The sequence below is a fragment of the Hyperolius riggenbachi genome, chromosome 3 (genome assembly GCF_040937935.1).
Source record: "Hyperolius riggenbachi isolate aHypRig1 chromosome 3, aHypRig1.pri, whole genome shotgun sequence".
In the NCBI taxonomy this organism is placed as follows: Eukaryota; Metazoa; Chordata; class Amphibia; order Anura; family Hyperoliidae; genus Hyperolius; species Hyperolius riggenbachi.
Genome location: NC_090648.1, coordinates 452,722,469 through 452,739,372, shown reverse-complemented (window position 1 = coordinate 452,739,372; position 16,904 = coordinate 452,722,469). Strand labels below are relative to the sequence as shown.

General features: G+C 46.7%; 1 protein-coding gene across 19 annotated transcripts in view; it reads right to left on the bottom strand.

Moving 5' to 3' along the window:
* DGKI (diacylglycerol kinase iota) overlaps window positions 1-16,904 on the bottom strand; it is a 599,247-nt gene that overhangs the window by 123,460 nt on the left and 458,883 nt on the right. For all 19 annotated transcript variants that reach the window (XM_068277868.1, XM_068277875.1, XM_068277871.1 and 16 more), the window contains one exon: window positions 16,085-16,213. In XM_068277868.1, the coding sequence (XP_068133969.1) occupies window positions 16,085-16,213 (129 nt within the window). The remainder of the gene's footprint in view (window positions 1-16,084; window positions 16,214-16,904) is intronic.

Below are 16,904 nucleotides of genomic sequence, written 5' to 3'. Positions count from 1 at the left end.
CTCATTCCTCCTCGAATGTCCCTCTTTTTTGGTCTGATGAACAGATCTGTATCAAACTATCAATAAATGTATAATCTTACTTTAAAAAAAAAAAGTGGTTTTATTGTGAAACTAACATGTTCAACCCCCCCCCCCCCCCCCACAAACCCTATGACTATGGCGGACGTTAGATTGTGAGCTCATCTGAGGCTCAGATATTGACAAGACACAAGAGTACTGTATAAGCAGTTGCGTAGCTAAGGAGCTGTGGGCCCCAGTGCAAGTTTTACATTGGGCCCCTCAGGCACTCTATACATAACAAATGATACGGTGCATCCAAACCTGCCAAGAACAGCCAGTTGCAAAGGTGCAAGAAAGGGATGGGGAACAGTTTGTTAATGATTACCACTATTTAAAGCTTCTATAGAAGTGATCATTACCAGCACAGGACCAATAGAAAGCTAATACTGCAGTTGAGGGAGGGCTCCTCGGTGCCCCTCTGGCCCAAGGGCCCTGGTGCGGTCGCAACCTCTGCACCCCCTATTGCTATACCATTGGTATATTGTCTGCAAAATGGCTACTGCTGGATAATAACAATTTACCTTTGCATGCCTTTCTAGTGTACAGTATACATGAATGTTATTAGGCATATAATCTGCTAATCTGTGAATATCACTTAACCTCCTCAACGGTAATCCCGAGTCAGGCTCGGGATGGAAATCCGCAGCTCAGAGCGGTATTATTATTATTATTTATTAGATTTATATAGCGCCAACATATTACGCAGCGCTGTACAATAAATAGGCTTACAGACAATGATAACCGGGTTGACAGAACAATACAGGTAACGGACCATAGATACAACAATACAGGTAATAGCAATAAGATACACAACACAATGCAGATAATAGTACAATGCCAGATCATAAACTGGAATGGTAGTGGTAAAAAATTACCAGTTCCAAATTCTGGGTAAAGTGCACACAGTCAAGTATGATACACAAGGGAAGAGGGCCCTGCCAAAGGCTTACAATCTAGAGGGAGGGGCTGGTGACACAAAAGGAGGGGGTGCATCAAGAAGTTATTGGCAGAAAGGATTAGGGTAGTGTCGAGTTGATGTAGGCCTCCTTGAAGAAGTGAGTTTTGAGTGCTTTTTTGAAGGTGTTGAAGGTGGGAGCGAGCCTGATGGGCAGCGGGAGAGAGTTCCACAGGATAGGGGCAGCTCTAGTGAAGTCCTGCAGTCTGGCATGGGAGTGCGAGATGCGTGGGGTGGTTAAGAGGAGGTCGTTGGAGGAGCGAAGTGGGCGGCCAGGTGTATATCTGCTGACCAGGTCAGAGATGTAGGTTGGGCAGGACTTGTGTAAGGATTTGTATGCCAAACATAGGATCTTGAAGTTGATTCTGAAGTGAATTGGAAGCCAATGAAGGGATTTGCGTAGGGGAGTTGTGGAGACAGAGCGGTGGGAGGAGTAGATGAGTCTGGCTGCTGCGTTCATGATGGATTTTAGGGGGGCGATGCGGTTTTGAGGAAGGCCTGACAAGAGGGAGTTGCAGTAGTCCAGGCGGGAGATGATGAGGGCATGGACAAGGAGTTTGGTAGTGTCTGGGGTCAGGAAAGGCCGGATCTTGGAGATGTTGCGTAAGTGGAAATAGCAGGCTCTAGCTACGGTTTGGATGTGGGAGGTGAAGGAGAGGGCCGAGTCTAGGTTGACACCCAGGCAGCGGGCTTGTGTGGTTGGATGAATGATTGTGCCATTTACAGTGACATAGAGGTCAGTGGGGGGTGAAGCTGCACGGGGCGGGAAGATTAGGAGCTCAGTCTTATCCAGGTTTAATTTTAGGAACCTGGCAGACATCCACGATGAAATAGCTGAGAGACCAGAGGATACCTTCTCCATGGTGGTGGTGGAGAGGTCAGTGGTATGGAGGTAAATCTGGGTGTCATCTGCATATAGGTGATAGTTGAAACCCAGAGAGGAGATGAGTTTTCCTATGGAGGCGGTGTAAATGGAGAACAGCAGGGGACCAAGAACAGAGCCTTGGGGGACCCCAACTGAAAGTGGGAAGGAGGTTGAGGAGGAACCATTGAAGGAGGTCTTGAAGGAGCGATTTGAGAGGTAGGAGGAAAACCATGCTAGGGCACGGTCTTGGATACCCACAGATTGCAGTGACTGGAGTAGCAGGGAGTGATCAACAGTGTCGAATGCTGATGAGAGGTCTAGGAGGAGAAGGATAGTGTAATCCCGTGCCTGTGTGAGTTATCTGTAGGGGCTGCTGCCGATCTCTCTATAGTATGTTTTGTAGGGTCTAAAAGGTTGTGAAAAAATTGCGTGCCTTTTAGACCCTAAATCTGGAAATAATCATAAAGCCAGAGAGGTTAAAGGGCAACTGAAGCGAGAGGGATATGGAGGCTGCAATATGTATTTCCTTTTAAAGTGGACCCAAATTAAAAATACAAGATTTCAGAAATAAAATCTATTTTCTAAATTATAATAATAAATAGCAGCCTTTTTTCAGCTGCATGATGACAAATATAAAATATTTTACATTTATTGGAGAAACCCCTCCCTTCCTTTCATACTGCCAGGACAGAATCCGGCAAACTGGTGGAGGAGATGGTGTCCAGCAAAGGAGGAATTGGTAATGGCTGCCCCCAGTATATCCCTAGTTATGCAAAGAGGAGGGTGAAAAGCATGCACTGAAATGCTCATAGGCTTGAAGGAGTGTTTATTTATATTTGTATGTGTCAGAGTGGTGCAACTAAATATTTTGAATTAAAAAAAATGTTTGGTTTGGGTCCACTTTAACCACTTGCCGACCGCGCACTCATACCGCGCGTCGGCAAAGTGGCAGCTGCAGGACCAGCGGCGCAGTTCTGCGTCGCAGGCTGCAGGCTAATAAATCAGGAAGCAGCCGTTCGCGCGAGCGGCTGCTTCCTGTCAATTCACGGCGGTGGGCTCCGTGAATAGCCTGCGGGCCGCCGATCGCGGCTCGCAGGCTAAATGTAAACACAAGCGGAAATAATCCGCTTTGTTTACATTGTACGGCGCTGCTGCGCACCAGCGCTGTGAGGCAGATCGGCGATCCCAGGCCAATCAGCGGCCGGGGATCGCCGCCATGTGACAGGGGACAGCCTGTCACTGGCTGCACAGGACGGATAGCGTTCTGTGCAGCCCAGATTGCCAGGGGGGACAGGGATGAGAGGGAGGGGGGGAATTTCGTCGCGGAGGGGGGCTTTGAGGTGCCCCCCCGCAACACCCGGGCAGCCAGGAGCTATCAGACCCCCCCCCAGCACATCATCCCCCTAGTGGGGAAAAAAGGGGGGCGATCTGGTCGCTCTGCCTGCACCCTGAACTGTGCTGGGGGCTGCACAGCCCACCCAGCACAGATCAGCTAAAACAGCGCTGGTCCTTAAGGGGGGTAAAGGGTGGGTCCTCAAGTGGTTAAGCAATACCAGTTGCCTGGCAGCCCTGCTGATCCTCTGCCTCTAATACTTTTAGCCATAGACCCTGAACAAGCATGGAGCAGATCAGGGGTTTTTGACAATATTGTCAGATCTGACAAGATTAGCTGCATGCTTGTTTCTGGTGTTATTCAGACACTATTGCAGCCAAATAGATCAACAGGGCTGCCAGGCAACTGGTATTGTTTAAGAGGAAATAAATATGGCAGCCTCCTTATCCCTCTCATTACAGTTGTCCTTTAAAAGAAACCAGAGATGACAGATACTAACCTTTTTTAACATACCTGGGGCTTCCTCCAGCCCCATGGGCATGGATTGTACTCCCATGCTCTCTGCTGCCTGCATCTCCGTTACCGGGTCCCGTTACTTCAGCCAGTCGCGGCCAGTCTGCGCGATCCGTGCCCATGGGGCTGGAGGAAGCCCCAGGTATGTATAAACAGGTATCTGTCATCTCTGGTACACTTTAAAAGCCCAATTCTAGGATTTGATTTTTCATGTTGTCAAACCATTCAGCCCCCTTCCCTTCTCTAGTTGATAGACTTGATGTGAGGGGTGTAGTGATAACAATACTTCTGTGGCTGTGGAGTTCCCCTTAATGTGATCCAGGCCCGGATTTACATCACAGGAGCCTATGTCTTGGCAACCTAGACTTCACTCACCATGAACCTACAAACACCAGCCGAACCACACCGAATGTGTGCTGGCTGTCCAGCTGTCACTTCTCCCTTACTTCCTTTGCTCATCATTGCTCATCATCCACGTATTAAGCAGCAAGAGATGCCCTCGGTTGAAGGGAGATCTCATCATTGAAATGCCAAGAGCCGGGTGAGTAACCTCTCAATTAAATGCCACTAGAGACTTTGCATAGGGAAGGAGGGAGGCACTCCAGGAGCAGAGTGAGCCGCCTTTCTATCATCAGGCGCCTGTAGGCACGTGCCTACAGTGCCTTATGGTAAATATGTCCCTGATGTGATCATTTTTGCTCCCCCTATGAAAGCTATCATTGTGTGCATAAGCATGGGATAGAAAAAAAGGAAAGAAAACCAGTAGCCCATTGTGGTGTAGTATGCTAAATAAACGTAGATAACAAGAATGAGTAATAGCATACCTCCCAACTTTTGAGATAAGAAAGAGGGACACTAAATCCTCACCTCTACCACACCCCTGATCACGCCACTGTCACCCCCCCCCGATCACGCCCCTGCCACACCCCTGATCACGCCACTGTCACACCCCCGATCACGCCCCTACCACATCCCTGATCATGCCACTGTCACACCCCTGATCACGCCCCTACCACATCCCTGATCACGCCACTGTCACACCCCCAATCACGCCCCTGCCACACCCCTGATCACGCCCCTGCCACACCCCTGATCACGCCCCTGCCACACTCCTGATCACGCCACTGTCACACTGTCACACCCCTATATCATAAGGATTCCATAGGAAAATATGTTTTAGAACTCAAGGTCCTTTCTATCCTGGTTCATTTTCCTCCATATTAAAATATGAAAATGAGAAATATATCAATTTAAAGGATGGGAATATTTTTTTTAGAGTCAATTAATTAAACATGTTTCAGTAGAAAAATACATTTATCTACATAGATCTGCACATCAGTCCTGAAAGAGGGACACACGAGGCTGAATGAGGGACAGGGGGATTTTGGTTTCCAAAGAGGGACTCTCCCTTCAGAAGTGGGACAGTTGGGAGCTATAGGACATTCACAAGTCTGGGTTGCTTCTTCCAGCAGCCACTATCTGCGTGTGTGAGGAAGTACTGTCCTCACTTAGGCCCGGTTCACATTAGCGTTCGCTATCAGGATTTTCCGGATCGGATCCGGAACGCATACTGTACAAACGGAACGTACGTTCCGCATAGCAATGTAATGTCTATGCGGACGTTCACACGCGTCCGTTCCGTACGTACTGGAGCCGGATCGGATCCGGACTCTTTTCCAACTTGCGCTATTTTTTGGGTCCGGATCTCCGGCCCACGCATCCTGACCGGAGCCTGACAGCACCATCCGGAACACAGAAACCAATGGGAAACGGAAGGCACAGAACACACTGCCTACAAAAACCTGACGTTCTACCCCACTTCCTATGCGTATCCAAGCGGCCATTTCGGATGGGGACACATGGGCCAAGCATGTCTGGAGTGGAGCAGCAGTGACAGACGTGCTGGAGCTGTTTTGGCAGAATGTCGGAGGTGGAGGTGAGGCCTACAGAGGAGGAACCTGATTCTACAGGTGCACCAGGTGCACCTTCTGCTGACCCCAACATTTTTTTATTTAAATTTCGCTATTTTTTGCCCACGGATCCTGATGGCAGCCTGATGCATGCCTGATGCAAACGGTCCGTTTGCAAGGCAAAACGCAAGTGTGAATGGGGCCTTAGCCTTGTGAGGTTGTGAGCATACTATTGTACAGCCTGACAGCCATTTTTCGAGTTATACCCACTTCGTCGGAGGCCACAAAGTATCTGATAAAGCGGGTACAGACCACGAAAGGGCTGTCAGGCTGTGCACTTTTATGCTTTATATGTTTTTTTTTAGATGCATTAAAGGTGTTCATCTAACTTCAAGCGGTCTGTTGCCGCATTGTACGCAGCTCTCTCCCTGTTATATGGTTTCTGGTAGCCAGAGGCACAACCTCACACCTGTCCCTCACAGATAACTGACCGCTCCAGCTCTGCAGCTGACTCTTGCTGTCCTGCTGCTGTACTATCATCATGAAGAGAGTTTGATTGGCCTATTTACTCCCTGCATAAACGTTGTATGAAATTTGCATGCAAGTCAGAATCATTTGCATCTTATTGACCATCTGTGGTCCTGAATTAATAAGACCATCTCACTGAGGGAAGAGATCACTGTTAAAGCGGACCTGAATTCAGAACTTCCTCTCTGCTCTAAAAGATATGCAACAACATAATAACGTTTAAAGAGAAACTTTACCCCAAGATTGAACTTCATCACAATCAGTAGCTGATACCCCCTTTCCCACGAGAAATGTTTGCCTTTTCTCGAATAGATCATGAGGGACATCTCTATGGCTGATTTTGTGGTGAAACTGTGAACCCCTCCCACTGTGTGATGCCAGGACCATGGTCCTGATAGTTTAATGTGTAACCTTGTTGCATTGTGGGAAATAACAGCTGTTCCCAACTGCCATGCAGCCGTATCTACCTCTGTGGAATGTTCCTTTACTGAAAGTTCTATGCACAGAGCTTACCTGGCAGGACTAAAGATGTCACCAACTGTGATAAATTTCAAAATGTAAACCAGGGAAAGGAAAAATGTTACAATGGGCAAACACTGACTAAATAATTTATAAATTAGTATTAAGCTGGCCACTAACGGTCCAATTTCTAGCGAAAAATCGTTCGAGCGATCAGAAATTTTGATCGGATTGGTTGTAAATAATCTCCATTGATGAACACAATCGATTATGAACGAGTGAAAAAAATGTCGCCCGAATGAATTTTCGTTGAACAAAAATTTGGATTTTCTTGGTGGTCATAATAGATAGGAAGCAATAATTGGTTAGTTGATGGTGTAGTGAACGATTTTTCGTCCGATCAGAATTTCTGATCGCTCGAACGATTTTTCGCTAGAAATTGGACCATTAGTGGCCAGCTTAAGTATTGTAAAAAAAAATCTACAGTACAATTCCTCTTTAAATGACACCTGAAGTGAGAAGAATATGTAGGCTGCCATATTTACTTCCTTTTAAAGGAGTTATCCGGGCTATAAAAAGAAAATAAACGCTACTTACCGGGGGCTTCCTCCAGCCCCAAGCTCCCAGGACCTCCCTTGCCGCACCTCTGCCCGCAGCCGTTCGCCGGAGCTCCGTCCCGGTCCCCAGCGATGACGTCAGAGCGACCTCCATGTCGCTCTGTACTGCGCCTGCGCGAGCGGCGCTGTCAATCACCACCACGTGGGCCGGAGCGTACTGCGCAGGCGCAGTAGTTCTGCGCAGTCCGCTCCGGCCCACGTGGCGGTGATTGACAGCACAGGTGCAGTACAGAGCGACATGGAGGTCGCTCTGACGTCATCGCCCGGGACGGAGCTCCGGCGAACGGCTGCGGGCAGAGGTGCGGCAAGGGAGGTCCTGGGAGCTTGGGGCTGGAGGAAGCCCCCGGTAAGTAGCGCTTATTTTCTTTATATAGCCCGGATAACTCCTTAGAACAATACCGGTTGCCTGGTAGCCCTGCTGATCTATTTGGCTGCAATACTGTCTGAATAACACCAGAAACAAGAATGCAGCTAATTTAGTCAGATCTGATAATAATGTCAGAAACATCTGATCTGCTGCATGCTTGTTCAGGGATTATGGCTAAAAGTATTAAAGGCAGAGGATCAGCAGGATGCCAGGCAACTGGTATTGTTTAACCTCCTGAGCGGTATGCCCGACACTGTGTCTGGCATGCTGCACGCTAGCCTCAGGAGTCCCCCAGGATTAATCTATCAGATTTAATAGCTGCACAAGGTTTAGCTAGCACTAGGCTAGCTGGTATAGGTGGGCAGCAACCCCCGATCGCCCCTGATCCATCCAGGTGGCTGTAATGGTTAAGGGCTCTGCCTCTGACACAGGAGACCAGGGTTTGAATCTCGGCTCTGCCTGATTCAGTAAGCCAGCACCTATTCAGTAGGAGACCTTAGGCAAGTCACTCTAACACTGCTACTGCCTATAGAGCGCGTTCTAGTGGCTGCAGCTCTGGCGCTTTGAGTCCGCCAGGAGTATAAGTGTTCTGTGTTTGTTTGTTTGTTATACATTACCCAGCCTGGTTCCAGTGATCGGCGCAACCTCCCCGCACAGCTCTGATCTTCTGTATGGGGAGGATCGTGCCTGCGCAAGACGCCGGTGATGTCATATACGATCCTCCCCATAGAGAAGACAGGAGCTGTGCGGGGAGGCTGTGGCGATCGCTGGATCCAGGCTGGGTAATGTATTAGCGGCTGGATCGGGGGGTGCTGGCCACCTATACTAGCAAGCCGAGAGCTAGCTAAACCTTGTGCAGCCATTAAATCTGATAGATTTCTCCTGGGGGACTGTGAGGCTAGCAAAACCTCCTGAGTGGCGTAACGCTCAGGAGGTTAAAGGGAAATAAATATGGTAGCCTCCATATTCCTCTCACTTCAGTTGTCCTTTAAAGAAAAACCTTTCTTTGTTACAGCTGATACAAATCCTGCAGTAAATCTACAGTGTGCCTACTTCCGGCTTTCACAGAAGCGGACATATATCCTGGTTTACAAATTAGCTGATCTGCTGTAGCAGAGGAGGTTCCTGAGCTGACACAGCTGAAGATCAAATTACAGTTGTGATTAGTCCCAGACGCAGGGGAATTAGACAGGCTAAACTCTCTAAATACATACAGGGTGCATTTCTCTGTTTTCCTTCTGTCCTGTGCAAGAGTTCAGGTCCACTTTAAACCTTGGCAAGAACTAGGGATTTGAATAGTTACAAAAGCACACGAGATGCACATTCATGAGGTGTTACTTAAAATAGCGTTCCGCATCTTTCTCTTCTCCTCAGCTGGATAAAATGGTGAGCTTGTGACATACATCTGAGCTGGGAAAACAATGAGCTTATTCCACATCTCAGCCACAGACCATAACAACCTTTCACCCCTCATGACAAAGCGTCGCCGTCTCTGACTGAATTGTTTCATCAGCGGGGCGGGTAATATATTGCGGGGCCACAGGCTGCACATGGGTCTGGGTGAACCCAGGAATACCAGATTAGTTCTCCGTTATGAGGAATATCTCTGCAGCTGCGCCGCCTGCGCCTGCTAATCTCGCCCATGTCAACAAAGATTTCATCTCTGAGCAGGAAGCCGAGGAGTTCTCCAGTACAACCTCATTAATGGCCGCCTCCGTCTGACGCCTACTCCAGAATCATCACCTTCTGGGAGGATTGAAGTGCAGGCCGCGCCGGGGAAGGGGGCAAGATCGACGAAACTTGGAAAAAAAAACACCAGTCTGAGGCACGTAATCCCTCCATTTTAAAATGTTGTTATACTTAAAGGGAACCTGAACCAAGTAAGGGCCCTTTTCCACCAGCGCGTTTGCGCTGGCTGAATCGCAAAGTCGCAAACCGCTAGCGATTTTACAATCGCTACGGTTTGCTTTTTAACATAGGAATCGCGGTAGGTCATTTCCACTACCGCGATTCTTTTTTTACCCGAACGCGAACGCGCGGCGGAGCGATATTTGCCGCGATTTTGCTATGCAATGCATAGCATAGCAAAATCGCGGCCGCAAAACGTCGGGGAATCACCGGTTTTGCGATTCAGCAATCGCTAGCGTTCTGCAGGTGGAAAAGGGCCCTACAATTGTTTAAAATTAACCCATGATGTACCTGCAAATTAATATTACATATTTACCTCACCATCAGTTCCTCTCAGAAGCAGGGCCGGTTCTCTCATGAAGTAAGGTGAAACATTTGCATCAGGCGCAGGGATTTCAGGGGCAGCATTTTTGTACTGTGTGTACCTTCCTGAGGAGGAATGGAGTGGCTGAGGGTGAGCAGTTTGTTTGTCATAGACTCACAGCAAGTCAGTGTACTATTGTGTTAAGCTGCAGCATGTCATGTGAGAACATTAAAAAAAGCAGAGTAAATTGTTGGTTGATGTGCGATCATTCCAAATGGGGGAGGAGGGGCATCCTCACAAGTTTGCCTCAGGCAGCAAAAAAGTCTACAACCGGCCCTGCTCAGAAGCTCACCATTTTCATCTTATATGATTCCTTCCAGTTCTGACAAGATTTTAGCATTTGCCAGCCCTTATTGCTTTTGGTCTGGTGGGGTCTTTTCAGTGCGATACTTTTAGGGGTGTCTGCTTTCCTTGGTGAAGGGTCTGTCCATCCTGCTGCATTATATTGTCAATTGGTTTTACAATTTTACATGCATATTTCGCAACTGTTTGGTCACCATTGACATTTCCTTTATGACTTATATTTTGAAAACCCTCAAAAATCCTGAAAAATCATGATGGGGCTTATTTTCGGGGTAGGCTTTATTTTCAGGGAAAAAGGGTAACAAGATCTGTTACAATGCAGAGATGTGAAGAGGCCCATAGAATGGGAAGCGAGTTGAAATGCAGAACGATTTAGCAGCGCAGCAGATATAGGGCCTGATTCATTAAGCTATAGCAATGCGAGTTTAATGACAGCCGCTACTAGTAAGGGATTAGCAGCTTAAACCTGATTGGTTTAATAGGCTGCCTTCACGCAGCCCATACTACTTTCAGTAAGCCCACCTGAACCACCATCGGGGCCAATAGCAGCGCGGTACTAGATACTGGCGGCTCTGGATTGGACAGTGGTCGTGTCACTTATTTGCACAAAGAACCATTGCCCAATCCAGTGCTGCCAGTATCTAGTACTGGCCTGTTATTGGCCCCGATGGTGGTTCAGGAGGGCTTATTGAAAGTAGTATGGGCTGCGTGACAGGCAGCCTATTAACCATTTCAGCCCCCGGGTATTTTTCACCTTATGCATCAGAGCAATTTTCACCTCCCATTCATTCACCAATAACTTTATCACTAATTATCACAATTAATTGATCTATATCTTGTTTTTTCCGCCACCAATTAGGCTTTCTTCGGGTGGTACATTTTGCTAAGAATTATTTTTTTCTAAATGCATTTTAACAGGAATATTAAGAAAAAAATGGAAAAAAATCATTGTTTCTCAGTTTTCGGCCATTATATCTTTAAAATAATACATACTACCATAATTAAAACCTATGTATTTTATTTGCCCATTTGTCCCAGTTATTACACCATTTAAATTATATCACAATGTATGGCGCCAATATTTTATTTGGAAATAAAGGTGCATTTTTTTAGTTTTGCGTCCATCACTATTTACAAGCTTATAATTTAAAAAATGTTCGCAATATACCTTCTTCACATGCATATTAAAAATGTTCAGACCCTTAGGTAACTGTTTTTGTTTTTTTTTTAATTGTAATTTTTTTTTTTCATGAAAAATTTTATTTGGGTCATTTTTGGTGTGGGAGGTAAACAGTTAATTTTAAATGTAATAATATGGGTTTATTTGATAAAAAAATGTATGTAGATGTAATTTTACTATTTGGTCACAAGACGGCCACAGTGAGGTTTTTTTTTTAACCCTGGAAGCGAGCACTTCGCATAGAGGATGGGAAACTTTTTTTGTCAGAAACACTGCGGTCTCTGATTAGAAGCCGTCGTTTTTTCTGCCGGGGACTTATTTCGATGGATGGGAACTAAATTCCCATTCATTGATCTCTGGGCTACCGGGGAGCGGCACGGGAGTGCACGATCACGCGCAGAAGCACAGCAGCAGCTGCCTGGACGTGACAATCACATCCAGGCGGCTTAAATGGTTAAATCAGGTTCCTTTATTAGTAGCGTCCTGCACTACTTCACATCTCGACCACAGGAGCGGCCATTACTTTTAAAAAGACTGAGCGTAACTCAGGAGCGCACGCTACTCAGCACTACCGCGTGTAGCATGCAGCTCTGTATTTAGTTCGCGTTGGTGTCATTAAGCTCGTGCTGCTATAGCAGTGCAGCGTAATGAATCAGGCCCATAGTGTGAATGGACGCTCATTATTGTACTCATGGCATGGTAAGGAGCTCATGGTAAAAATCCACAGCTGACCCTGAGGGTCATCAACCTACCAGGTGACACAGTTCCTCCGAGACACAGTGGAAAAGTGGGCTGGGAATCACCTCAGTGGGTAAGTGTGAATGGGAGGGGCAAGGTTCAGCTTCCAAGGTAAGCCAAGCTTGCTGCCCTCTGGATAGGCTCCTGGCAGAATGTTGAGGCCTCTTTCACACTTTATGTATTCTGTCCTATATTTACCAAAATAAAACACTTTAAGAAAAAAGTTTAAAAAAAGTGACATTTGCTAATGGGAATTTAAGGAGAGGGAAGGCTCTGGGTCCTATAGAGCCTTCCCGCTACTCTCACGGTGCTCGTTGCAGAGCTGGCTCCCCCGTTTGAATACCCCACCAGAGCAGGCTTCAGGAGCCGAGTGCTCGCGAAGACGGGCAGCTCTGTAATGCATGAGCAAGTGTGCTCGCGCAGGCACAGTACGGAGCCACCTGTCTTCAGAAACACTCGGGCTCCCAAAGACTTCCGAAGGCTCCTCCGGCGGCAGCAAGCAGCATCTGACCAATGGAATGAGGGATCCGTGGGTGGAGAGGGGAGACATTACAGAACCCAGAGCCGTCCCTCTCCTTAGGTAAGTATCTGGTTCATTTTTTTTGCAGTGACCATTTACTTAAAACATAAACATAAATAGTTACCTTAGGGACTCAACTTTTTTTAATATGTATGTCATGAGGGTAGATAACTATTATTTTTGCAAATATAGGCAAATATGTAATACACCTTTGATACCAAATAAAATATTGTTGCCATAAATTATACCAGGGACATATTTTAAATGTTGTAATAACTGGGACAAGTGGGCAAATAAAATGTATGGGTTTTATCCACAGTAACATGTTTAATTTAAAAATTGTAATGGCCGAAAACTGAGAAATAATGATTTTTTTTTAAAATTGCTTTCTTATTATTCCCATTAAAGTGCATTTAGAATAAAACAAACGCAAATTTGCGCGCAAAAACGGCCGTGCTAAGTTAGCACTCTTTTGTGAATCAAGCCCAAGGTATTTTGGACACACTCACACACAACGTCCGCTTTTATATACAGTATATAGATTTAGTACCGTATTTCTAAAGCGCCAACATCTTCCACAGTCCTTTACACAGTAGCAATGGATTATGGGAGGGGTCCGATGCAAGACAATAAAATAAACTAGGAACAACAAGTTGTTTTTAAAATAATCAACTGAAAAGGGGACTTAAAATGTCAGCTGTGGATTGAAGCCAAGGTTTTCTTCATAAAACCACAACAGTTTAATATCTCCAGGTGTGCGCCTGCAAAGGTTTATCGCCCCCCCCCCCCTCCTATCCACATCATCGACAAGACTAATCAGATCCCACCTGAAATAAAACAGAATTAACGCAGTGCTTGCTTGATTAGAAAGCAGAACGTATAATTAATTTTCTGCTGCATGCCGGCAATTACAATTTCATTTTCTTGGTGCCCTGAGGACACGTCTGAGGGAGGCTTGCAGCCAGAATTTTACAGGGACCCTTTTCGCCCTGGACCCCCCCCCCCCCGCTCCTCTGGATCTGGGGGCATCGTTGTCCCGTTTCTAAGTCTCAGCATCGCGGGGCCTAATCGCTGCACTGAGCAGCTCACTTTAGTCAAGGTCATGAGAACTTGGCACGCAGTGCGACTACGTTTGTCACCGTCAAAAACAGAGAGACATTTTTGCCAGGCTGGTCTCTGGGGGAGGAGGTTGGACTGTTGGCAAATTCCAAACTTCTTAAGAGAAATAAATTAAAAGCAAGAAAAAAAAATACTTAAATGGATTAAATATCTGCTACTATAAATCAACTCTGGAGAGAACGCTGCCTGTTGGACAGAAGCGGATTTCTGAGTTTTTCCTTCCACTTCCCAGCATACTTTTGTACTGTATTTTTTCTGTAGAGAGATGCCGAGCATTTGCTTTGGTTCAGAAGGATGTGTAGTGTGAAGGCTTGGTGTGTAATAGATGGGCCGGTACTGGCAATCGTTTAGGCACCTGAGATCTTTAAGGCCCCCAATAGACCACAACTACTATTACAGAGAGTTGGGAGGATAATAAGGCCCCTTTCCCGCTTGTCACATTATGTTGCGATGCAATTGTTCTTCATTCGCACCACAATGTTCCCAAAAGATCGCTCCACGCGGTAACTGTGCAACCATACAGTGAGGCATACACATGGACGGTTCTAGACTTTTTGCCGCCTGAAGCAATGCATTGTGACGTGTGTGTGCAAAGCTGGACCGGAAAGGAGAGACACATCGGGCTGTGCATTGCAGGCACTGGCACTACGCTTACCTCCCTCTGCTTTCTCCAAGACAGAATCTCCTCCCTGCTGGAGGATCCCTGGAATGTCGAGTATGTGCTGCACCAGCGCCGCATCACTCACCTGCTGTTGGCAGATGGATCACCAGCCACAAGTGAAGTCCTGCTTCCTCTCTGACTACAGCGGTGCCTCATGTGACCCGGCAGCACGTAACAGGTCACATGAGGCACCGCTGAAGCCATGGATACTGGGTGGGAGGAAGAAGATCCCATCGCTGGAACGCTAAGAGCAGGTGAATGAAGCGTTGCCGCGCATCTAGGGAGGGGGAGGAGGGGAGGGGGAGGAGGGGGACATTTTGGAAGGGGGGCCTCCTCCTAATTGTTGCCGCCCTGCAGCAAGTGATTCACGTTGCTTCATGGAAGAACTGCCCCCGAGCATACAGTGCAAGGAAATTGTGCCTCACTTCCGGGGTAAAAGCTCATGTTGTACTGCTGAAGCACTGCATGCGGTGCGTTACTGTGACATCCCCCACCGCGCCACACAGCAAGCAATATAATAGCCCCATAGGGAAATCGTTGCTTCTGCGTTGGTATGCACTGTTTTTGTGCAAGGCAAAGCAATAGTACAAGTGTGAATGGACCCCAAATATTAATTTGTATTGCCTCCCATTACATGTCTGATCCATTCTGCACCATTCTTGCAATTACATGCAAATGTATCTCTGTATTGCTTTCCCGTGTTGTTTTTCTAAAATCCAACAGGCTATTGATTTTACAAATTACATATAGTCAGTCCTGCAATTTTGATCATCATATGGAGGTATGAGTGTCCCCACTCCTCCGGCCTAACACGTGTTTTTGCTTTTACCCCGTTTGAAAACATCAGGTCAGAGCAATGCCCTCTGTTTTCTCCAAACACCTCCCTCTGCATATACCCTGCATTTGAGGTTAATCCTTTGAGGTTAAAGGGCAGAGCAGTTGGATGGGAGGGGGAAGAGGAAAGCGTACAATGCCGCACAGATGTTTCCTTACTCTACAGATGTTCATACAGTTGTCATTCTGAAGCACATTTTGAGATCATCAAAATAGAATTATATCTTTTTAAAAAAAATAATATCTGAGATAAACTTGTGTAAAATTAGGAATGAATAGAGAGAGAAGCAGGTAGTACCAAAATCTGTCCATACAAAAAAAAAAAACCAAACATGTAATATTTTAGTAATAACAGTCATACACAGCGGGACCTAATAGTAATGTGAGGGGACCTCTGAGGACAGCGGTTCCGCCAATAATGGCATCACTAGCCAAGATCATATCCCTACTGATGCCTTTAGGCATGAGTCTACTGTGCCTAATCGCCGGCTGATATGTCAGTTTCAAGTAGCCTTGAGCCTTAAGGCGCGTACACACGCCTGAATTATTAAAACGACGGGTCATTAGACCCGCCCACGGGGCGGCCGTTCTAGCGACAGTTTGCGTGTATGTACACTCTGTCGGCAGGCTGATAAGATGGTTTTGACGGATCCGTCAAAACCAGTCTTATCAGCCTGCGCACAGACTGTACACACACGGAAACGGTTGCTAGAACGGCGCCCCGCCGGCAGGTCTGACGACCGTCGTTTGTATAAATCAGGTCGGGTGTAAGCGCCTTTACAAATGTCTCCATTCTCCACTTCTCCATTTCCTACCTAATAATAAATTACATATTATAAGTTTTCCTTACGGGAGGGTACTGGAAGGGGAGGAGTCATGCGCTCTGTCTGAGATCTCGTTGTGTAGAGACAACTTTCCTGGCACACAGCTGTCGCTCACTATACGTTTCCGACACGTAGGGGTCCACCACTCCGTCAGCCTGTGATTGGGTGAAAACAAGCAGAAGATGCAGGTCAGATAAGCTTTAGGACAGGCAAAGTTTCCATCTTGGAAGAGACACTAGAGTGGGGGTGTCAAACTCAAAAGTGGAACAAAATTGAAGGACTAAGTTACAGCCCTATCTCAATGTCTAGTGGCCACCTCACTCCCTTATAACGTTCCCTGGTGTCTACCGTCCCTCCCCTATACAGTTTCCTGGTGTCTAGTGGCCGTCCTCCCTCCCCTATAGAGTTCCCTGGTGTGTAATGCCTCCTCCCTTTCCTATACAGTTCCCTGGTGTCTAGTGGCCCTCCTAACTCCCCTATACACAGTTTCCTGGTGTCTAATGCCTTCTCTTCACATAAACATTTGCCTGGTGTCTAGTGGTCCTCTTTCCCTTGTGCTTAGTGGTCCCCATTTCCCCATACAGTTCCTTGGTGTTCAATGGCCCTCTAGTGTTTTGTTTTGGAAACTTAAAAGCCTTCCTTCCCTTTTCCCTGAGCTGTGGTCACATGATTATGCCTACAGGAAATTTCCTTCTGCCCTCATGTATGCCTGCACTTTTTCATCCTCATCATCAATTACGTGAAAATATTTCGACCCTATCCTGGCATAACACTCTCTCATCGTTATCTCGGCTGAAAATAGTCATGTGTTCACGAAGTTCAACCACACAAAGCATCTCCGTGACA